We start from the raw sequence: 26704 nt of genomic DNA, 5'->3' as shown, positions 1-26704 counted from the left end.
CGTGTAGCTCGCTTTAAAATTATAATTTAATAAAAACCCTATACGGCTATATGTGATTGCCTAGATAATATTTTTAATTCTAAATTTGATAATAGGTCAATTTACTCTAATTTTTAAACCAATAGAGCTAAACGTGATTTTCTGAGCGTAAAATGTGCGCACTTGTAAGACGGAGACCACACATGCGGGTGCGGCGTCCTCTTAAGCTCGGCTGTTAAAATTGGATATACAACGGTGTAAATTTGCGAAATCATGAAAAGTTTATTAATTATTTAGTCGAAACTACAAAAATAATAGTTTAGAGACTTAAAAATTGCAATACTAATCATCAAATGTCTTTGAGAATATTAAAGATACAAAATATCAAACGCATATGAATAATAATTGTTCGAGCCAATATTTAAGAAACATAAAACATAGACAGCCAGACAGAGATATGATGTGGTAAATATTTTGGTGAAAACAACATTTATTTTTTATTTTATTGAATTTTAAATGAACAGTTAAAATGTTGTATTGAACCAAATTTTAGACGTTGATAGTTCGGTTCTAAAATCTTAATACGAAAAAAAGTTCTAATTAAACTTTTAAGACTTAAGTACGCATATACAATTAAAAATTACAATTTGTAATTTATTTTAGTACAAAGGATCCCACAGATCTGCATGGACTAATAACGCCACTTTAAATGGATATATTTTTGTATATTGTATACATAATATATAACGTAGGTATATTAGAGTATTGTGAATATTATTTTATAGGTACTTTATACTAAAAAATAATTCATTGTGTTGCGATTTGTTTGTACGCAAAAACGAATCTAATATTTATATTAGATAATAATAATTTTGTTTTATTTTTTATTTTAAAATGTTGATGCACGAAATTGTATTCTTTCAATAGTTGTATTTACTTAATTTGAACCGAAAATATTATGGAGGAAATACCTTGTAATACCTACAGATTTTTAGTAATTTATGGTACCTACGAACCGCTTATATACGAATGATAAACGGCTGAAACTTTTTAATCATTTTAATTTTCATTATTATTCGAATAATCCGAAATAAATAACTTTTAAAACACCAATTCATCAGGTTTGATTAATAAATATTATACTTATACTTACTTAATAAGTAATACTAAGTGATGCATTTCTTTAAAAACCTCTAAATTTATAACTTTAATATATAGGTATATTATATTATAATAATACATAAATTATAGCTACCTACGAAATACCAACTAAATTATTTTATTTTAGTTTATTTTTTAGTTGGATTAAATGATCTATAAAACGTATGTATAATGAGCTGAAATAAAAATATAATTACTAATTAGGTTTAACATGAAGACTTGAAAGGAGAGGCCGACCACCGGCGTCACTTTTGGGCTAACCGAATAATTATAAACTAAATCTGTATGACTTATAATTCTAGTTATATAAAATTATAATGTTATGTGCGTATTTAATATTTTAAATCGTATAGGTTTGTTGAGTTTGATTAAAAATAGTAAAAAAATAATTAGAAAACGACTGAAACCGGTTTGAGTTAATTGGCCTAAAAACGTATTGAAAAAAATGATAACTTCGAATTTTGCGTTTCAATTAATAATTTTAGTAAATTTAGCGTTGTTATTTTTATTTGATTTCCACTTTAACGAGCTCTTAGTAAAAGTGGTTATATTATAATCGATAAAATAACCAATACTCATTTAAATGTTATAGCCAATAGAACTAGATTGAGGTGTTAAGTAGTATTAAACACATAGTTTGTAATAACTAGATAGTATTTAAAATAAAATATATAACTACGCGGTTAGGTCATTTAAAAATATTTATGGCCTACATCCCACCACGCAAGTCATATCTCTTAATGCACGGTAATTAATTACTTCGCCAAATATATTTTTAGCTTTATTAAAATTTGTTATTTTTCATTACTAGATTCATCCGTAGACACTACATCATGGTAATCCCAATGATGTATATTATAATATTATAATATGCACATTTTGAGAGGGAAAAAAACAAATGTATTTTTTATTTTTTTATCAGTTGTTACAATCACGTTTTTTTAAATATAATTAGAACGGCCGTCGATAATTAAAACATCGTCGGGAAGATTGCTGGTATTTATGATCTACATATATTAATATACTATCATAGCGCAGACTACTTTCAATATTTCGATTGCTGGTATATAATTGATTAAATGAAAACTGATCATTATTTTCTTTTAAATCGAAGGAAAAAAAACCTAACGTCAATTTGAGAAATACGTCTGTATAATGCAATTATAATATATCAATCGTCGAAACGATTTTTTGTTTTAGAAATGTGTAAAAGGCGATCATAATATATATATATATTAATATAATATAATATAATATAATATAATATAATACAATATATTAATATACTATTAACTATTTCACGCCAAAACGTTTTGTTTAACCATATTACAACAATTTATATAGATCGCGGTTGTTTGGCAAACGCCTTGGCCTTGGGTATCGATATAACACGTGTAGCTTTATAGAGTTACACGTGCGGACTAGGCGACTATCACGGTGTCCATGTACCTTATTTTTTTCCCCCTTATATGGTATCTAAGACGTTGCCTGAACTTCTATTACCAATTACTTGGGTAACGCCGCCATCGTTTATTAATTAATCACAATTAACGACGTACGACAATATACGAAACTCTCAGCCATCCGGAGACTACTTTAAATAGCGGGCGCTATTACTAGTGTGTATGGGCAGGTTACGAGCGACCTGCCGTGTCCATGAAAACATAGACAGAAAATGTTTACTTACATTAACCTATGTGGTTAATATTTTGATAAAAGGGCATTAATTTTTTCGAATTTTTATGAATTTTAAATAGATTGTTGATGTAACCTGAAATGTTCAACTGAACTGGACTTCAGATGTTTAATTCAGTTCTAAAATCTCAAAAAAAAATACGGTAAAAGTTCTAATTGGACTTTTTAGACTGACTTGTATAATACGAGTAGGTTCAAAATTACAACGTGTTATTAATTTTAAAATAAAATAGTAAATACGTGTATTATGAATATGGACGCTAGTTTTAAAAATGTCATGTTCTACGGCCGCAAAATGTTTTATTTATTCTGTTAAATTCAGTTCGTTTTCGTTTACATAACAAAAAGTTATATAAAAAAATCAAATATTTTAATTAGGTTTTTTCGAGTTTATTGATAAACACGTGCAATTTTAGCGTTATACGTACGGGCTTTAGTCGACCGCTACGGTGTCCAAGTACATGGGTACAACTAGGTATGGGACTACGTTTTTTTTTTTTTTATGGGGGCTATCCTTTATAATATTTTCTACTTATAATCTGTGTTAATTCATCTAAACTCTACTCTACTAAGTCAGCATACTTGCAAAAATCTTGCAATAAATACAAATTTGCATAAAATGTATAATTATCAAAATATATTATTTATTCTGCAGTATATGATTCGCCAAGCGGCAAGCAAGGCACTTCCCCGTATTATCGTTGAACAATATGTATTTATTCAAATTCTGACAATCGGAACTTTTAAATATACTCTGCAAGGACCCTAATAACAAGGATAAATACAAAATCAGCTTAATAATTTACGATAAAAAAAGGTTGTGGACTTCATTTAAATAAAAAATAGTTGGTATCTCCACGGGACTGCACTCCTTAAATGGTATCTACAACAAATCTATACCCATTTGCCAAATATGAGAACAAGTGAGATCTGTCCAAACAGCCTAGCAGTCGTTAATTTTGTGCTCTAATGGCTTAGCGTCAATTTTATGCCTCATCGAAGAAAACATTTTTCATGACTTATATTATCCAATATACATTTATTTGCGCCTATATATCCATGTATCTTCGTGCATATACATAATATATCGGAACGAAAACACGTTGATGTCTTGAGCCACTCGGACTTAGCGTGTCACGGCACACCACACCATACACAAACGCTGCAATCCCAGCGGGGATATACGTAGGCATATACATAAATATATTATATATTATAATATTATTATTATGCTCGGAGTTGTCATACAACCCGGAATTCAATCAAAACGCCATTGTAACCGCGGGTTGAGTCATTTAAATTCAGATAAGCCTTTTTGGACAAGACGTTATTACACTGTCCAAGAAGACCGGCCGGGTCCATTACGGGCCGTGCCCAGGTCTCTAATTATTTATCCCCGCTCGGACCGGCCTAGACGATGAGCTGACCACCACCACCGACCACCTCCACCACCACCGACAACGGGACCCGCAGGTGTCAGTTTACAAAGCCTCGGAGTCTTAACCGGGTGTCTAGAGGTGAAGTCCGCGTGTACACAATAATCCCGTTATACGCCGTCGTGGTCTCGTCGTTAAGGGATCGGATCGTTGATAACGGCTGAACACCATAACAGCGGTGGCAGAATCACATATTAATATTATTTCTGTCAAAAATATTAATATTCCAAAAAATATCATCGTTATTGTATTCGCTACATGTCCATGGCCTGATTTAGGTGTTTTGAGACATAAGGCGAGATAGACTATTATATTATGACGTGACCTCTACTGTGCAACGTTATAGTGTACCCCCGCTTCATACCCCCACCGGTTGTTGACCACTTTACCCATGACCCGAGTCATATAAAGCAAATTATGTAGTTACGATTTAAAATACTGGTCAGGTGTAAATTTTTTGAGGCCTTTGCCGTTTTATCCAGGATATACGTAACGACCCTGATATGATCAACCATCCTAATTCAAACATTTCACAAACAAAATTACAACACTATAATATTTTTATCTCAACATATTGTCTGTATTAAATAATAATATGTATACCGATAATATTGAAACAAATTAAACATATTTGTTGACATCATTAGTTTTGTAAAACGATATACATTTGTACACTCATATCATAAATTCCTATAGTCATTCTAATAACGGAGGCCATTGGGCATATCGTTCCTAATATGGTAAATACGCGTCCCTGATGCAGTGCTGCATAAAGACGGGGGCGTACGACAAGATGCAGCAGCAGGATTCGTGTGCAGTGCGTATTTTTAATTCCGTTTTGTTTTCTGTTTCTTTTTTACTATCATTATTATTATTATTATTATTTATATTTCATACTCGCAACAATGACCGAGTTGTTCAGATTTAGATTAAATAAATCCATTGATTACGTTTATTTTATAAAACAGACTGTACGCGCGCGTATTTATGACCACGGAAACGATGCAAACATCCGGTTCCGTATCATCATAAAACTGACACAACGCCATAAACATATTACATAGATTCGATAATAAAGGTCGCTTCGGTGTGTACGCGCGCAGAGCTACGTCTCCAATGAACCCTAATTCCGTACAATAAAAAATATCGCCGACGACCGCCGAGCACCTAAACAACGAAACTTATTTTTTTCCCTCCACGACTGTAACTCTCGGCCGTATATATTTTTTACTCGTTCGATATACTGTAATTTTTCTCAACCCACAATAATGACCTCTGCCGTATAGTTTCAGTTATATTATGTGCGTACACTGCTACAGTGGCCATTTGTTGTTTTTATTTTTAATTTTTTTTGTTCAATTTAACATTGAACGATATAAACAATTTTCTCCGAACTAAACAGTTTAACAATGTATATGATATCTAAAATAGTAAACTGCTAAAGAGTTATATATATATATATATTATTGAATAGAGAACGCGCTTGTTTAGCTTAAAACCCGGAAAACCTACAGCAATGGTATTACGACACATACGGTACAACACTGAAGTGTATAATAGTAGTTAGCTATTGGGTGTTATAGTTATTATTATAAAATACTCGGGCATAGTATTATAATATTACATTATGATAATATGTATTATTATTCAGACAGAAATAATAATAACACCCAATCTATATAATAATCGGTTGAAAAAAAAATAATGACGTCGTTAGTTTTTTAATCTTAGTGGATTTTTTTTTTTTTATTATTATTACTGGTGACAGCCATTATAATAGACATCCGAGCAATGCTTATTGAAACTATTAATGCTGTACCATGTTCAAAGAACTCTATGGATACGACCTTAGAAATTACACAGTGCCATCGTTTAGTCTATAACTGGGTGCACAATCAATAATATAAACCGACCGATTGCGCGTTCACCGACGACTTCACCTAACACACTATTATTATACACAACCGATCGGTTGACCGGCCAACCGAACAATCTACGGGATAAGACAATACAAACAGTCTCCATGGTTCGACGACCTAATCTTCGGGTCAGGTGTCAATATATACATTATGCACATTACAATATAATATTATATTATTATGTACAGCCGATGAGCCACCACGGAATTTGATGAGTACAAAATACATTGTTGTTTTCGACAAAATAAGATACCAACAAGGTTTTTTTAGATTCTGCGCAGAGCGTTGAATTTTTATTTATATTAGAAATTTGTATACAACTGTTTAACTTATTTTAATGATGTGTGAAGCGTCACCGTTAAGAGCAGTAATGTTCAACATTGACAGTGATTTCTAGTGGAAAATTGAATCTAGTTGATACTCTTAATTTTTTTTTAAAAAAGCGTTTAAAGATCAAATGTTTACAACATTTGTCAAAATCACTAAAATATGAAAATTATTTTATAGTTTAAATTTTAAATTTTAATAATATTGAGGATTAAAAATTGTATGGGTTCAAAGTTTCTCATAAATTATTATTACAGAAACATAAACATCTCAAAATTGCATAATACGCATCATTTGTTTTTTATAAGTTGCATTTCAAGTTCATATCTCGTCAAAATTGGATATTTAAAATAAAAATAACGATTTTAGTAATTTGTTGTAATTCAAAAAAATATTATTCGAGTTACTAGAATCTCTTCACCATTGTATGTATTAATATTAAATATACCTACACAATGAAACTTTCAACATTTTAGATTACTTTATACCTATAACGACTATAACCTATACTATGAAATATTGTTATAATAGTTTACTAATTTACTAAGCATAATATACCTAAAATGCGATTTGTTTTCGGCAAAAGTTAGTACAACCTGCCGTATTAATATTCGAATTAACGTTTTGATATCTAAATATTTGCATATTATATAATATTATATATGGGGTCTTTATAGCATCCATAAGGATTAGATAATAATGCTACCGTCGACTAGGATTTTTTGATCTATGAAGTTTGTGGGCTAAAGTGCTAAACCCGAAATGTGCAAAAATTAAAAAAAAAAAAACATCTTTATATTAAATAAAAACAATAATAAAATTATTATACCTGGTCCGAGTTGTCCGTCGTTTGCTGTAGAGACCGGTGACGTGGATCCTTGTAAGTGTGGAGTCAATGACATTGATTGATTCTGTACAAAAAAGAAAACACATTTATTGTTTTTTTATTCATAAAAATCACATGTTAAATATTATAAAATTGTGAGGACAGACGCGAACTATATTATATTGTACACGATACACTGACGTCATACTATTATTATACTAATTTATTATACAGTCCGTAAAAAAATATATAATGTATTTTAGTAATACTATAATAATATTATAACAATACACTCTATTTAGTCGATTAATATTGTATTCGATCTTATCGTTATTGTTGTTATCACATTGTCTTTATCGTGCGGTATAAACTTATGTTTTCGGGCCTCGGCCTGTGCAGTAACAAAGTAAACAAAATGAAATCATCGTCGACGACGATGAGGGTTTTCTCCTTATGCGCCCACTATAAACTGCAGTTCGAACGGCAGGCGGTTCTTTTCTTTTGCGTTTCCCCTCGGCGGGGTAATTTATTGTGTTTTATTTATTTTTTTTTTCGTTTTGTTTTTATCATCTACCGCAACCGCGCTGGATGTGTCGTCCCCCCAACGAGTTCAATCAGTCAAAAGGGAACCGATGAACCGTTGTTTCCTTCCTTTACATTGTCACAAGGATTAACGGCTTCCTCGACAGTCATTTTTCTACACTCGGGTTTCGATTCAACGCCGGCGGCGGGGTTTGTCACGGTCTGAGGACGACGCCGATCCAAAACCACTGCAGTATCCCATTTCCGGCGATCGGCACCCGCGGTAATTCGTGTGCCCAAAGTCTCGCGCAAATGCGATGTACATATTATGTAACATGTATGTTAGAAATGCTTACATGTATACATTTACGGGATAATCCGTTTAACGCGCGAGACGCACTCATTTTTCTTTATGAAAACCCTCGTCTTTGAAAATAGTTCGTCTACACGACTCTATAGGGGTCGTTGCAAACAACCTTCTCGGAACAAAATTATATTTTTTACTCTTTTGAACGACAACGAACGTTTTTAATTTAATATTCCAAAGCGGACTCTGTTCAGACTACTTTAAGTGTATAAGTTATATTATAACTTATAAGTATTTAAAGTTTTGATGAGCGGAGTAGCGAACCAACATTGTGTAGGGTACCTGGCCTGTACCAGTGTACCAATCCACTCCGTTTATCTAAACTTTGAATACTTATAAATCATAAACTACTCGTCTGAAATTCGATTTTAATATATTGAAGTACCTACTCCGAATAATATTATATAATATATGCTATGGAGTAAGAATTATAAACGAATGTTATCACTAAGAAAGGTAAAAAATAAATACATTTTTTTTAGAAAAATGTTGATTATTAAAGTAAAAAAATATTTTCAAATACGTTATTTTTTTGAAAAAATGAGTGTTATCCGCATTAAATTTATTAATATTAGTTTATATTTTCTGTTTATTTATTTTTTGCCTGCAAATAAATTTAACTATTTAATCAGATATCTATCCAATTATATAGCAAAATAATTAGCCGAATATTATTTTAACTAATTTATTTCTACGATATAACTTTTAATTATTAAAATGTATTTTTTTTTTGTTGGTATAAAATAAAATGATAAATTAATAAATAGTTAAAAAGAAGCTATTATTACATTAGAGTAAAAAAAATCACTAGTAAATTTACTTGTCATAATACTATACGCGATACCTATCAATAGAAATGAAAATATCGTACTGCATCAATATTACCACTTTCCATATTATATATAATATCAAAGTTTGATAATTATTGTATTTTCACCATGCGCATATTCTATAATATTTATCTTACAATATTGAATAATATTATACTGTACACACCGCCTAGATCTGAGTTATAATATTATATTGTATTATTATATACATTTCACCAAGGCTGGGCAAGGTAATGCATTTTTTAACTCAGTTAAGTTAAAAGTTAATACACACATTTTGTTAACTTTTTATCAAGTTAAAAAAAAGTTAACTTGTTTATACAACGCTAGCATACTTAATTTTTTTCCAACCCAAAACTAAATTATAGGATATAGTGTTTATACTTCATACAGTATTTCCATATAAGTTAGATTCTAATGATATGAATTCTTAACTTTAAACAATTAACGATACACATTTTTTGACATGAAAACAAAATAATCTGAAATAGTGAAATATTATAAAATTAAAAACAAAATAAATTAACTTAACTTACTTCTTAAAATGAAAAATTAACTCGTTAATTTCACGTTAATTAAGAAAGAAATGTAGTAAGGTAACAGTTAAGTTAATGAAAAGCCAAAAGCAACTATAGTTAAGTAAAGAAGTTAAAATCAAATTAACTTTTTAACTCGCGTCAATGCCCAGCCTTGCATTTCACTGCGGAAAAAAATAATCGACAAAACGCGGTGGTCGACCGCTGAATACGATCGCTGCTGTTTTCGATAAAGGAAAAAAAAATGATATCGAAACTCATTCCAGTTACACATCAAACACCCTGTATACCCTGTAATATCTGTGCAAGTCTTATGGATATTATTATATAAGATAGCTATATAGGAGGTATCGCGTTTCGTGTTGGACGAGTCGACGGCCAGTTTCCCGGCCACACCGCGGCAACAACAACACTAATGGTAGGTACGTCATACACGTCTTCATAATAATAATGTGTACAAAATTAAACGCTTGCGCACAGCGTAATATACGATATCGCATATTATATCATATCGCACTGCAGAGTCAAACTTAAACTGTTTGTAATTTGCAAAAATCGACGCTGGTGTTAAATTCGCATTTGGCCAGCCCAAGTCGCGCGCGCGCGTGTGTGCAGTGTATATACGATATTAAATAATAAATATAGAAACAGTGCAGCATGCGAGTGAACCCGCTTAATGAATTCGACCACCATTATGGGACGACAATAAAAATGAGTTAATAATCCGCGCGGTCCACGGCGATAGTTTTCTAAACCGGGGTTAAGTGATGTCAACGACTAGAGGCCGAATCAGTAAGTCGACTCCTTTTTCTTTTTCTTCTACTTATTATCATTTATTTATTACTATTATTATTTTTTTTTTTTTTTTTTTTAGTGAGCTATACAAACGTCGTTAACTCGAAACGTTCCAATCATATATAATATTGTATGTTGAAATGCAATTGCCGCGTTTTTCTTCGACATATTCACGCAGATGTACGCATAATATGACGATAGCTGCTATAATTATCACACGGCGTTATTATAGTGTGCATGCATTTTTTACCACCGCGAGACTATATATTATACGCTGTATCATTATCGTTTCTCGAACGATTTAATATGTATTTATTGTAAGACATCGATAATTATTATAGCCTATAGGTGACTGCATATAATATCATAGAGTAGGTACCTAACCGCATTGTATTGTTAATTGTCTGCATAAATATTTCGATTATTAAACTGTATAATAGTTATTGTAAGGCTTGGCGCGGCGGGTTGGCTGCTACTGGGGCCCTCCGCACACGAACGTACTAGGTATATAAAAAGAAACTAAACAAGTAACGTGAGTAACGTCCGCTGCTACTAGTTCCCGGATGGGTGACCACCCGGGTTCGTAGTAGTTAAAACCTATTGCCACACATACACAGTACACACACGCGTGTTTTCTTACCTACCGTACCAACCTTTACCAACCGCAGTTCATAATCCCCTATAACAGCCAATGGTTACAGTCACCGGGCTCAAGTTCAAAAATAAAAATAAAATAATTATTGTTTTACATATAGGTACTATATAAACGTGTTAAAGCTAAAAGAATTCCGTTTTTGGATGACCATACAATAATTTATAAAAGTATATATAAACAATCTAAAAAATTAAACGGATAAAAATATGACAACAAAATTTAGATCTAACTAATAGCTAACATGTATATAGTTTTAACTAGACCTTCGTCGTATATTATGCGCAATTAAAAACGTAATGAGCAAAAAAAAGTAAAAATGAGTGTTGTATAGGTATTTAAAATATTGCTTTATTTATTACAACATGATATAGTATATTAATAGTATCTATACCTTATGTAGCTAGAAATGATTTTCATGATTATTATCTCAAAGCAATCGGTTCGATAAATTGATTTTGAGTAGGTGTACACGCGTATGTGACTCGTACCAAACAATTATTATTGCATAATATAATATTGCACATTTACGTTGTAGTTTGTCGACTTGAAAATAATATTATATAAAATACTCGAGTGCTTTCCGCCGCAACAGTTTTGCACCGAGCTTGGTCTATCTACACCGCCAGTTAGCGTATTTCTGACAAAAGACACGAGTCTTGAGCAATATACTATGTAAACAACGAAATTAAAAAAATAACTTCTATAAATTATAGTAGTTGTTTTCTTAGAAGGACGGCAGGCTAAGGCCGCTCCGCAAAGTGCCCAGCAAAAGCTTCAACCAACAAAAATAAAAACTAAATGTACACTCTCAGGTCGCCCGGAGCCTATACATAAACACTAGCTGTATCGCTGTATGGAAAGTACTCTCCGGCTTTCTGAGAGTTCTGTAAATATTTGTATGTTATTATTAATTAATTAATAAACGATGGTGGCGTTGCCGAAGTAATTCGCAAGAAGTCCCGGCAACGTCGTCGATAACACAAGGAAAAAATAAAAAGTTGTTTTCATAGATTTGGTGTCTGATATATTATACAGAAAGGCTAATAGTAGGCACCTATCATAGTTTAATGTAGGCTAATATAGCCTATAATAACATTATGTTAAATGTTAATATTGTATCGCAGTAGAAAATACAACAAACGGGCATGGCTGGTAAACGATGAACGGAACCATCAGAAAAATTAAATTACGTAATTAAATTATGTTTAATTATAATATATCATGATGTATCGTGTGCTGCCCGACACGAGAAAAACATACCTACTCGATTTCAATATTTTAATAATACCTATGTAAACCAAACGGTGATAAAATTAGTAATATGCTCAAACCGTTTTATGGCAATTTGTTTTGAACCATTTCAGATAATGTTCAGTGGCTGGGTGTTTATCGATCATCTCGCGACGTTTTAATGAAATCGACAAAGGTATATCATATAATATGAATATGATATTATCAATCAATATGAAACTTGGTTATCATTCCATGTGACCGCTTGCACTTTGCAGTTAAGAATAATAATCGTTTGGTTCGTGTTCGTACCTCCTAAGCAGTGATTACCTATAATGCAGGTTTAATGGAGGGAGTATTTCATATATTTGTATAGGTATGGAATAAGACATGCACCAATTTTATTATTTTAGTCGGTTTTTTATTTTTTTATAATTATACTATTCCCTCCTTTTGTCGTTTTTTCCCCATAATATCTTCTATATTATTATTATAAGAGCATATATAGATCAATAGACTACTGTTTTTAAAACGCCTTTTAAAATTTTTATAATGAGTACATAATATAATATATTAATAATAGTATGTATAATATTATGCTTAATAGTGCTTATTAAATTGAAAGCGTAGGCATTTGAAAATGACACGAATAATATGATTTAGTAGTTAGCTGGTATTATGATATTAGGCAACCGTTGTTTTGGTGTTTGCACAACATCAGTTAGTGTTATTATACAATTTTGTCAGACCCGAAGTGTAATGTAGTTAAAACTTCCGATATGTTTACTGTACGCACACGGAAGGATTAGAACACATCTCTTGATTCTCAATAACAGTGTAATATATATATTAGACTAAACGTGCCATTGTATACCTTATATTATATACTCTGTTTACAGGTGGTTCTTACTGCTTAATAATAATTTCTAGTCTGTCTTAATAATATCATCACTCCCTACCTATTAACTCCAATATTTACACGATTCCGTATAATTGTATAGTTATGCAGATTATGCATTTTATGTATTTTTCTAATATAAAAGTAATGTCTAAAGCCTAAACTAACATACGTAGCCATAATCAACGGTATTTAACTGAGGGTTTTCATAGAATTAATAATTAATAATAATAATAATATATAAAGTGAGACATTATGTTATTATTATAGTGATAAGAATCACATAAAATAAATTAAACAATACGTCGACCGATAGCTATAGTTGATAAAATTACTTAGGTCTACCCATATGTATTACCTTACATATTACAGATTTACAATGTGATTTTCTCATACATTTAAAAAAATGAATATACATTTTTTTATACAAATTGAGATTTAATTAAATAATGTTTTACTGCATTTTTTTTTTTAAATTTTATAGGGAACAGATGTTTTTTTTTAAATTCTCATGAAATATTTTTTTTGCAATTCGACTAAAAAAAATTAAGATTCTTCTTAATTCACGTAGCTTAAAATATATTATATATATAGTCTCGACGTGTATCATTTTTTCAAATCTAGTATTTTGTTTTTTGATATCCTAAAATGTCTTCTAATTACTTTTATAACTCCATTATTTAATCGAGTTTAACGAGAGATAATTGTTAAAAATTAACATTACGGTGTTCGGTAAAATTGCAATTATAGCAGCAGACAAAATACCGAACTATAGCACCTATTTATGTTGTATGTGACGTTACTACTAATGTAAATATATATATATATAAACACTTACCATCATTCATGGTATTAAACAAATTTAAAAAGTCGTATTTATGTATATTGTATAGGTATATAACAATATTCAATATTAAAATATAGAAACGGATAAATTTCGATTACCTATACCTATATTACGTCATATCATTATCGTATATTTGTCATTTAAAAATCGCTACGGTTCGAATGCGAGAACCAAATATACACAAGTATTTTAACAGTATAATAATAACAATAATAATAATAATACAACCGAAAATGATTATTTTATGATTAAATTAAAACCTTAACTAATGCTATATGTGATTATTATGTTACAAATTATGATATAGTAATAAATATAGAACAACAATATTGAATGCATACATATTTTTCCCATGTATTCGTTATTTTATTAGTAAGTTGCCAACTCGACGTGACATCATAATATTATTCACAAATAATATACCTATCTATTATAGGTACCTACATAATAATATGAATAGGTCAACAATGAAACTTTTGAACTAATATACTCAACGCATCACAGCTATCTAAATGAGAACGATTGAATACCAATACGGAGATGTGCGAGCGGCAAAGTCTGGTAAAATATACTTAATGATCAAACCAATACTATTTAATATATATTTATTTTTGTAATTTTCGCACAAACAGTCGATTTTACGAGGTGAATATAGAGTTACAAGCTAAACTTATTTAACATCGGCATAACAGTTTAGTTTGAAATATGAACTTAAGTAGGTACAAATAGAAATGGAAAAAAAAGAATGTTTGTTGGAACAAAAGTAAAGATTAAATTAATATTATGTGCTAATAATGTAAATTCGACGTGTACTTAATATACGGGTTTTTAAATTTTAAAACGTAAGACGTTCATTATTTCAGAAAATATGAAACAACTTCTAATCTACTAATGATTTTGAAATTACTTCTTTTACATCATTTCAATTCGTTAAAAAAACATTTATGGAAACAAATTAAATTTTTCATCATTTTTTAAGTCAAAACTCTTTTCATTAACAACGTATATTTCAATTTCATAATCCTAATCAGAATATTCAGAGTATTTCGATCTATGAAAAACAAAATTTGGACAGGGAGCATATTATACTTTGGAATAAAGAATTTTTTTTTTTTATTTAATATGAAAATATACAACTATACAGTTAAGCACAACAAGTAATAATGATGAAGAGGATTACATAACATGAAACTTTTCACTAAAAAAAGTATTTAAAAAAAGTCAATATAGTTTTTAAAACAACGAGTATCTTACGTTAAACGGATCACCTAGTATTTTATTTTTTTTATTTGTATTTATTCTTCAAGAAGATAATATGGGCCCCACTGAACATGTTCGTGTGGGGGCCTACGAAGTATATCATTATTATTACGATTATTATTATTATTATTATTTGTAATAGTCAGTACCGTAAATTCGTTCTTTGAAACTCGTAACACATGTTTTAGCAAAATATTATTCTACTATTAAACGAACGGAGAAAAATCCGGCAAAAAAAAAGTGAAAAAAAACAAAAATGATTACCAAACACATTCTTATATTATATGTTATTATGTGTGCAAACGGTAGATTTTATTTTACGCAACCCGCTGATAGGCTCGTTTAAACCGTAATATTCGTTGTAATAAGTCTGCCTAAAATAATATTATTTTATGCCAAATCACGCCGTCGTTTTCATTATATATTGACCATAGTATTATTGCTAGGGAAATGCACAAGATACATAATAATAATAATGCCAATAATTTGTATGGGTATAGAATTCGGGACGATTTCGAAAAGTCGCAATGCCGAATACGCACGCTGTACACACTGTGGCCGGGTGACAGCCGTACACAATTGATATAGATAATACATTTATTGTGGGTATCTATGTTCCGGGCAATGTGATACACGTTGCACGCGGCCTATGTACCTAATATCTATACTATATTATTATACTTTGCTCGGTGTTAACTCACTAAAATAGTATCTTGTCGTCTGCAATAGGAAGGGTAAATAGGGTAATATATACGCGTTGCCCGGTTAGAGTACATAGCCATATTATGGGTACGACGTCTTAGCCGGTGGGCATAGCGACTTTTATAGGTTGCAACTACACATTTACCTTTTCAAATCATTTGCGCACAAAAACACAACTGAATCAATTTCCGACCAATAGAAACATTTTTTTCAATAAAATTTGACCACGTACACTGCTACAGAGTGTACGCATAACTTGTGTACTGTATAGCTCCAAATCGTCGAATTAGTTATTACCTACGTATTATACTCATCATTATGGTACTCATCCTGTATCCAAAAATTGGTTTTATGCATTTTGTGCACAAACAAGTTGTCAACAGTTTAGAAATATATTATAAGAATATCTAAATATGTTCGCAAATGATTTTCTATTATAAAAAAAAAAAAATGAAAATGAAAACAAATAGCCGTCTGCTTGGATATTATACCAACTTTAAAAAGATACAATATTTCCTGTTGAGCAGAAAGTATTGCCTGGAGTCTGGCGTTGCCTGTATACGCATTTCTACATAATAATAGTTGTACAGAACTACATAGGTGTAACAACTAATAATATGAAACTATTACCTATTCAATTTTTTTGTTTGAATTTCAACGTTTCACATACGCGTATGCGTATACCTACATCAAGCTCTCGATACTATCTTATATCTCATCTTCATGTTGTCCAGTTTGGCCGAACGAGTTTATTGTGATATAATAATATTATATGATATGGCAAGCACATGTGATTTTGAATTTTAGTCACGAAATAATACGTGAAAATAATAATAATATGTGATATGTCTAAGGGTAGTGCTCGCAGTCGTTTTCCGGAAGTTTTTTACTTGTGATCGGTGTAAATAACCGTGAAGTTGATTGTTGTACATAATTAATCTTTCAGGTAAAAAATGTTGTTGGTCGTTACTCGTTTGCGAATAGCACGTTTTAACAATTGCACAGTTAGCACAGCCCAAAACGACCGGATAACATAGGTCGTAAGCTGTAATTCAAAAATATATTATAAAATCTGATTCAAAACAATTAGATTTAAAAATAATTATACCGTAAATAATTTTGTAATTTCTTTATGAATGTAAATAATTATCGATTTACGAATCTAGTCAAACGAATAGACGTGTTTATTTAACTTATTTTATTCGGTATCCGTGTCATTGACACAGTTGTACTACCTGCGGGATTGAGAGTGCTGATATGAACCAATCAATAATTTCTTAGTCGATAAATAAAGTGACAAATAATTTAGCTAAGTCTTATCTAATAAACAGGGTGGTCCAACCTTTTGTGGTTGGCCAGCCAATTTACACACATTTTTAAACACTAAGGGGGCTGACGATAGAAAAAAAAATATTTGTATTTTATTTTATAACAAACATATTATAATATAAATAAACAAATTATTATACTATAAAAAATACGTATAGATTAATACTGTCATTAATATCTTCCACCGCCTTAGTTTTTATTAAATTCATCACACATATAAATACTAAAATTATTAAATATAATATTATGTACTACATATTATGCCAAGGACACCCACAAAATAAGCTATGAGGGCTGCGGGTTGGACCGCCCTGATCTACTACATAGTTACAATGTAATTAGACTTATTTGTTCAAACTCATCATAAAAATAAAGTGGATATTTCAGTTAAAGTTAAAACTTTGACTTTATTTAAAATTAAAATATTGAATAAAACCACAGTGAAACGGACAATGTTGTTACTTTTTAAGTACTCTAATATTTAAACTAATGAAACTAAACGCGAACAGCAGAACGCAATCATTTTGGTATTACCGAGTTTATATGCAATCGCGGTTAATGTGCATCGGAGTTAATATTATAATTTCATCGTGCATTAAATAACTAATGGCTAATTCGAATAGAAATAAGTGCGTCTATATCCACTCAAAACTCGTGAGTTAACTTAATCTAACGAGCTTTAAAGATGTTTCTGTAGTTTGAAAATTCAAAACAGTCAGAGAAAGATGTCTAAAATATAGCATAAACAAAATTATTATTTTAGACTTTTATCCTCAAAAACATAATGTATAAAAAAAAACTATAGAGGCTTAGTAAAATTATGTTACTACATATATTTTATTTTAATACATAATATATAGAAAATAATATTAATTATGGAATTTCTAGCAGCGTTGTTAATACTTACAATTAGTTATTTAATTTTAGATCTGGTATTAACAAAAATGTTTCCATATAATATGAATGTTTTCTAAGAACAAGTGACACGAGATAGCTGCATCAGAAGCAACACGTTGGTGGTGTAACTTGTAAAATATTATGTTACAAGCATAATGTATAATAATAATATATTAATAATTACTAATAATAATAATACAATAAATATATTATTATTATTATTATTATCAACGTCGTAAACTGCACAATATTTCGTTTGGCCGACGACACGCAGCGGTCACGAGAAACAATAATAATATTATGATATTACACTATCATTATTTGGTACATAAACAGCCGTGGAATTAGAAATAGACGGCGGGCGGGGGCGGGGGCAGTCGAACGTAATAATAATAATAATATTATTATTATGTATGCCCACGTCGTCGTCGTCGTCGTCGTCGCTTATAATATTATGTATAGCCGCCCGTGAGAGGTGATTGCACCGACGATAATCGGACGAATATTGTGCCGCGTAGCAAAAATCGAAAGAAAAAAAACAAAACGTAACGAAAAAAAATCCGAAGTAAATCGTTCGACGATTGGCGTGCAGATTGAAAGAGAATAATAGCATGATACAAAAAGAACGCCACAACAGCAATAATAATAATAATAATAATAATAATAATAATAATAATAATAATAATAATAATAATAATAATATGTAATAATACCTACGCGGTTTATCCGCGGTGGCGGCGCGCGAGAGGAATGGGCGCGCGGCGGTGGTGGATTTCCACGGCCGCCGCCGAGTGGATTTCGACGAGGAAAACTGGTTTCTGATTTTTCCCATGGAATTTCCACGGCCCAATAAGATAACCGGATCGGGCGGCGGCGGTCGACCGCGAGATCCGCCCCGCCGCCTCCGTTTGGCCACGCCCGCGCGCACCCAAAATTATAGGTTCACTGTACCCGTTTGCGCGGTCCCAACATATTATTATTATTATTCCTACGACCACGCCGATGGTAATTTGATATCGTTATAATACATAAATATTGTAAACATATACATGCGAACTTTGGGTTTTTACGCGTGCGACCACGGTTGAATTATTGTCTTATACCAACACAAAGTACAAAGCATACTTTTGTGGTTTTAAACTTTTTGTACGAATACGATCGAATCGATTACATGCAAGTACACAAAAACGTTATTTAGGTATACGATTAAGATAGATTTTTGAGAATTTTTGTTTGTATTGCCCACAAGCCACAACAGGTAGTTGCGGTATTACCTATTTACCTATACATGATATATTGTATAATTTAATAATAATATTATGTAAGCTATGAGATCCTACTGCAGACCCGTGACACGTCATTGTACAGACTACGTATAGGAATAGACACAGCCGACTGCTGAGAGGAATTTTGTCGCATGTCGAACAATCATAATATTATCACTAATTTTATTCGCACGTAGACCACATAATATGGTCGAAAACCATTCTATTATGATAATATTATTACCGAGATGTCATTATTATTTATTACACGATAGGCACGACGACGGAGTCTGTCTCTTAAAAATGATTATGCATATAAGTAGGTACGCAACAATATTGCAGCATGTTATTATCTACTATTATAGGATAGGTAGTATATATTATGCACTAATGCCGTCCGACGAAATCTAAGACTTTATACCTGGTTCGTTATTATAATAAAACATTACGATAAATACTATGAAATAACTAGGAAGTTGATTTAAATTTCCTAAAAATTCTAATTATTTATGAGTTTATGACCTGAGAACTCAAGACAAAATACGGGCTTGGATAATATTATTTATTTTTTATTTTTGTAAGTGCAACATAATTATATTTTAGCAAAAAAAAAATGTGATGACATGACGTTTTGAATTAACGAAATTCATCGTCAGCTGTGTATGTAACCGACCGATCCGGTCATCATAAGATAAATCCGATACTCGTGTAAAACCAGATAACGACTTGTTATAGAGCGTAAACTAAAATAAATACACATTATACACTTGCATCGAAGACAATTTCTTTTTGTCACATCTCACATTTATCAAAATAAATTAAAAATTACCTAAAAATCAAAAAAATCACGAAATGTGTATAAATTCGTTTTTAGAACATTATATTATTGTGTACTTGAAAAATATTTATAGCTTGAAATGCATCGTGTCAAAAAAAAAAGAAGCAAATACGTGGGAATTCAAGCCCTGGACTTATAATGTATTATACGTCATTACCTATACGTTTTGGTATTCCTATTTCCACGTCGTCCCGGTCGTCATTGTCTCTTATCATCGTCGCTACCGTGGTATACATATTATATTATACAGACGCAAGTCCATCACAGCGATTCGACACAACAGTCGCGCACAGCAGCGGACGTCGATAAAATTAAATCTTATACTTATTTGTATTCTTCTTCTTCTTCTTCTTTTTCTTTTTCTTCTTATATATTCGCCCACGCGTATAATAATATTATAGAATTATGGTAGCGAAACGGTGCTATAGATGTTGCTGCCGCTCTCTCCTCCTCAGTGGTCTAATTTAATTATTATTCGATTACGGCAATATTCGATGTTATTCATCTGTGATGCTCTCTTTTCTGGCACCCACCTAAATGGCTAAATCTCCTACAAATTACAGAAATTGTGGAAGGTACGCCTATCAAGAAATACTGATGCTTCCTCCCCAATATCATACGTCACAGCCAATGCTGCACAATATATAGTAGGTGCAAATTATAGATCATGATATTATATACATAGGCAGATATTTGGTCAAGTCTGTTTAAAATTTTTACCTTTATATGTGTAGTAGAAGGACTAAAACCTTGCGCGGCTGTATTGATAAAGTTCTTGGGGGGGGGGAGATCCCCCCTATAACCACGTATGAATAAATGCAACCCCGCTTAACTCTATTGGTATTTTTATTTTGTTACGAATTATTCGTGATCAAAGCTGCATGAACCCGAAATCAAGAACTGAAAAGGGATTTAATATTTTGAGGTACCTACGGTTACTATAAAAACTGAAAAAATTCTCGTGAATTTGCGATAATTCATAATATTGTATTATATTTAAACAATATATATATATAGTTACTATATTATACTGTATATTGACCGAATTTTTGATTTTTAGTAGAGCATTTTTGATTAGTTATATATTTATATCCAATACATGTGTGTTCGCAAGCTCCAGCGATAATGTATTATAATTTATCTGTTATTATTTGGATAAAATGACTATAGGTATTAAAATGTTGTGTGAATCTAAAAGAAGCCAAATTAGTGCATATCAAATGGAGAAGATCTAAACATATAAAACAATTGGTATTTATTATTTATAAAAGCTAATTTTACGAAATAAATATATTGTTTATTTTATTTCAACAGATTTGAATGGGTTGCGTTAGATAAAAAATAATGAATTTATATTCTGTGAAATGATCTATAGATTTAATTGTATTTTTAACTCATTATAGCTAGTCATAAACCGTAATAGGTAATCATAATATATAAATAATAATAAAAAAAAAAAAATTCGAAACGAGCTGCATCATATATATAATATATATAATATGTATAGGTACTTCAATACTTTATTGTAAAAGTGCATTTTACGCTAACTAACGTTATATTATTGTGTATGGATAATATAATAATTATAATAATCATAAATTTTGTTTCAAACAGCCACTCGATCGACATTAAAACTCATTAATATTGTGTAGGTAATCACAAAATTGTAGTAAAATTGAACTTATTTAGTTGTTTTTTTTTCATTAACTCTAGTGGATATAGTGGAGTCAGATTTTGCAACATCAAACTCATTCAATATCATAATTAATTTCGTTATTTTATACTTTAAATCGTGGAAATTTGCAAATTAACCATTGTTTTGGATTGATTTGTATTAATTGCAAAACATATAGCGCATAACCATAGTATGTACTCTACTGTAGTACAATAGCACTATACGTAATTATATATAGTCATAACTTGTTGGCCGTATGGACCAGAGAATAAAATAAAATCACTTGAATTTAGATTCCTCTAAAAAAAATTAGGTATATTGGTTAATTGTATACATATTTGACCGGTATATTAAGTCTTAATTATAACTTTAAAAGAAAATATTTTATAAAACATGAAAGTTTTGAGCACTAAAACTATATAATATTATAATATTATAAACAATTTGATGTATAGGTAAGTACTTGATATTACTATATTAGGTATGTACTTTATTTAATAGTTATATATTTAGATTGATATCGTGTGAATCGTTGTCATAAAACATTAATTTTTTGACGAGAAGTGAACGCGAGTAGTAAAGTAAAAAAAAACTGTTACTCTAGAATTCATTAAAACCAAATATAAAATTTTCTAGTAAAATATTCGGTTCTAAATCGGTATTGTCCTCTTCGCGGTGCAATATCGCAAGACATCGTATTCAATAAAATATTTACTGTGCACAATATAATATATTATTATACATACCTACTCCATATATTATATTATAATAACGTAAACAACGACGTACATGCAAATCGAAATTCACGCGCATTGAAAACGGTGGTAGGTAGGTACTAGGTAGGTTTAATTCGTTGTTTATATTATAGTTACCGGACAACAATTTAGCGTTAAATTTGGTTACTTTTTTTTCTATTTTCCTTTATCGTTTTGGATCGTCGCCAAAATATCCGTATCGAATCGCGTGCACCGCGGATGACAACCGTCGACGAGCATCACGTACGACACGCGATTCGGCAGAGAATCTAATAAACATACTTCCATGCAGGCACACACGTCTTTGCCATAATCAAATTGTCATAATGATATTATATAGACGTATGGTTACACCTACACCACGCACGCACACACACACACAAATTGTTATATGGTGTACCAGATATTTTTTCAACACATTCCGTTACGCGAACTCCGCACAAATTTAGTGGGCATATTATATATTTATAGGTACGGCACTCTTAAATATATATATATATGTATAAGTATATACGGTGACGGATATTTCGGTATTATTATTATATTATATTCTTTCTTTATTTCGATTTTTTTTCACGTTTTCGCAGCTCGCCGATTCGGCGAAAATGCGGTATCCATTGTTTATCTGTATCGGACATTGGAGGATAATTTTTTTTCCTGCGCACCTATTCCGCCATCCGACCGTCCAATAGTTCCGAAACGCGAATCCCATGGCTAAATAATAGGCGTACAATTGAGGACGCTTTTGTGTCGGCCAATATTATATTATATACGTATACCTACTTACCTATCTATATCTATCTGTACACACATATATATATAATATAATAGGTAATGGGTATAATGATAATAATAATATAATGTACCTGCTGCAGCTATATCTACCACCGTCCTGTAGCTATATAGTATTATCATCTTCGTTTTGCCGGTCGGCTGCGATGCTATTTTTTTTTCCCGTCGGAAAAGGATTTATATACAAACAGCAATCGTCTATGGTTTTTTTTTTTTTGTGGCGTTCGCGGTGTTCTTTCGACTTTATTATTATTATACACTGGTAATATAATATAGGTATATATTTTTCGGCTTTTTATTCTTATTGTATTCGCACGGTGTAACGGGACGTCGCTGTTAGCAGCAGTGGCAACAGGCGAATAATTGATAAAGTTAGTATATAAGTGTACCTACATACACTCACACACACCGCAGTCATATATATGATAGGTACACATATGTATGTGAATGCCAATCGCACATCATAAAATGGAGCACCATCATCGTTGCCATCGAATCCGCGAAGACGTTTTACGATCAAATACCGTCTTACGTATATACATATATATATATATATAATGTATAATACAATAATATGGTTATGCATATATATATATCTCGTATAGTATATACACCATAGGTATATAGATACGCACACACACACACATTAATTTCTAATACTTTTATTATTTACAAAATGCTTCTACTACAATACACAATAATATTATAGTAGGTAGGTCTCACGGTGTGATTGTATATGAAAACTCTAATAATATATTTATATATCGATACGTATACAAAATAGTTATTATTGTACATTTGTACGCACCTAATAGATCTTCCAGTTATCATTATTAACTTAATTGTTTCTCGATTTTTATTTATTTTTTTAGTTGAGGCTTCGACAACTGAGGTCATTAATCTGTGGAACTATGGGGGAGGGTATTGTAGGTTTTTGAACACGTGTGTGTTTGTTTTGGCAGAATTTTTATGTGGGCATCCATATAGGTATCTGCCATTTCCGAGTAGGTCTCTCTCCGTCTCTCTCCATCTCTCTCCGGACATCGTGACTGCACGAAGAAAAATGCCGCCCATGGCCGAGTTCGAACCGTGGTCTTACATTTGAATTCAATGATATAATATCATTGTATACGAAAAACGATTCTGAGCGAAAACGATATCAGACTATGATACACAACTATAAGTATATTTGATGAAATTATTCTGAATAAAGTAATTTACTCACCTATTTACGTGAAACCTCATTTTTAAATTTTTAATTCTTAGCTATAAAAGTTGAACATTTATACATTTATAACTACAAAATCAATTTAAAATTTTGTCAAAATTCGGACTTTAAATGCTTATAAAAAAAAATTGTGCCCATGTATTTTTAATATATTTCAACTGCTATTGTAACAATATTATATCAGGAGCCTTGTATTAAATATTCAAGCCTTTTTACCCAACTAATTATATTGACATATACGATATACATATAGAAAAAAAAAACTAAAAAAATTTAAAATGTCCGTAAACCGCTCAAAACGAATCAAAATATTTTCAAAATGTCATGGTGTATAGAAAATTAAAATATAAACATTCAATGAAATTTTCATGTATTTTGGGCCATTTGTTTTAGAGTGACACTATAAGAACAAAAATTTGTCGATAACCATTTTGTGTAAAAATTTCCGTTTTTCCTTAATTTTTATTTTGTTTTTCCCGGCGCTTTTGAAAACTATTGATAATTTTAAATGTTGACCTGCCAAATGCACCAACTAGATTCACTTTCATATCAAACAAGATACTGTTGAAGAAAATCAAATCATCCGCTCTACTCAGAATCTAAAATTAAATTAGTTTTCAGGTTCAACCAGAAATTATATTAAAATAAACCGAAATACTTAATAAAAGTGATTTATTGACCTAAATATGTGAACATTATATATATTATCTATTAGAATAATAATTTAGGACATGATTATAGAATCCGATATTCTATTAGTAATACATCCATGAGGATTGAAACACTTAAATTATAGTTATAAATTATATTTTTATTTAACGGTTAATTCATAGCTAATTGTATAATAATTATTGTAACTCCAATAGTTTTAAACTTTGTTGTTTGCAAACATTACATGATCATAAAAAAAATCCAGAATCGTTAAATGTTCATTCATAACGTTGTAATATACCTATAGTACCTACATTCACAGGATGGTTTAACTGCGATTTATCTGAAATAAATGTTTATCGAATATATTTTAACGAGTTATAGTTAATTTGTATCAATAAATGAGCGTATTATTAGCATATGCCTACGTTCGTTCGTTGTAGCTACAACTTATTATACTAGTATAATGTTTTATTTAATACAAATACTCATATAATTTTAAACATATTACTCGATTAATTGATTTAACTTTGACCTGTTAAACTAACAAACGTGTTATTGTGTTAATCAGAGAATTATAAGCTGAATAAAAATAATAATATTCTCAGACTTTTCACTAGTTTTATAAATAATATGCTTATATTTAGTATATACATATTAATTATTGAACTTCACTTAGATAATATTATACAGCTGATTACAGAGTGTTGAAAACAATTTAGACAACATTTTAAAAACGAATTACCTACGTATATTACATTTTTTTCATGGAAATATTACTACTAGTAGTTGTGGATTATGGCGTTGTGTATTTATTTATATGTATGTACCAACTTCACACATATTATTGTTGCGTAAGTTTTGTACAAAACTACATGAGTTTTTTTATGAACGTACATTAAAATATTATTGACTACCTTCGTACTTTTTTCTTCTGAAAAACGAATAATTTTAATTATTTATTTATAAATTAATAAATTAAAATCCTTAAATATTTTAAATTTTAAAACAGTTGAGTTAGGTGTAGAGAATAAAGAGAAAGATATGTTATATAATCGCGTATAAGAGTACAAAAAAATAATTAGTGATTCGTAAATGATTTAATTATTTAAATTACATAAGAACTATCGAAAAATGCTCTAAAAATAGCCAAAAAATGATCTCTTAAAAAATAACACTTAACCCTAACAATGCTTTAATAATCCTAAGTTTAATAAATTATAGCCAAACAATTTGAAATAAGTAATAACTCGTTTGTGATGGTTTTTATCGGTGAACTAGTGCTGAAC

The 26704-nt window shown here is 30.6% G+C and overlaps 1 protein-coding gene across 1 annotated transcript in view; it reads right to left on the bottom strand.

Moving 5' to 3' along the window:
- Nucleotides 1-26704, bottom strand: part of LOC132948941 (uncharacterized) — a 93696-nt gene that overhangs the window by 51914 nt on the left and 15078 nt on the right. The window contains exon 2 of the mRNA XM_061019642.1: nt 7347-7428. Coding sequence (XP_060875625.1) covers nt 7347-7428 — 82 coding nt within the window. The remainder of the gene's footprint in view (nt 1-7346; nt 7429-26704) is intronic.

Source organism: Metopolophium dirhodum, chromosome 7, assembly GCF_019925205.1.
Source record: "Metopolophium dirhodum isolate CAU chromosome 7, ASM1992520v1, whole genome shotgun sequence".
Taxonomy (NCBI): Eukaryota; Metazoa; Arthropoda; class Insecta; order Hemiptera; family Aphididae; genus Metopolophium; species Metopolophium dirhodum.
Note: the sequence above shows the minus strand (reverse complement) of the source record. Positions and strands in the feature narration are given on the sequence as shown.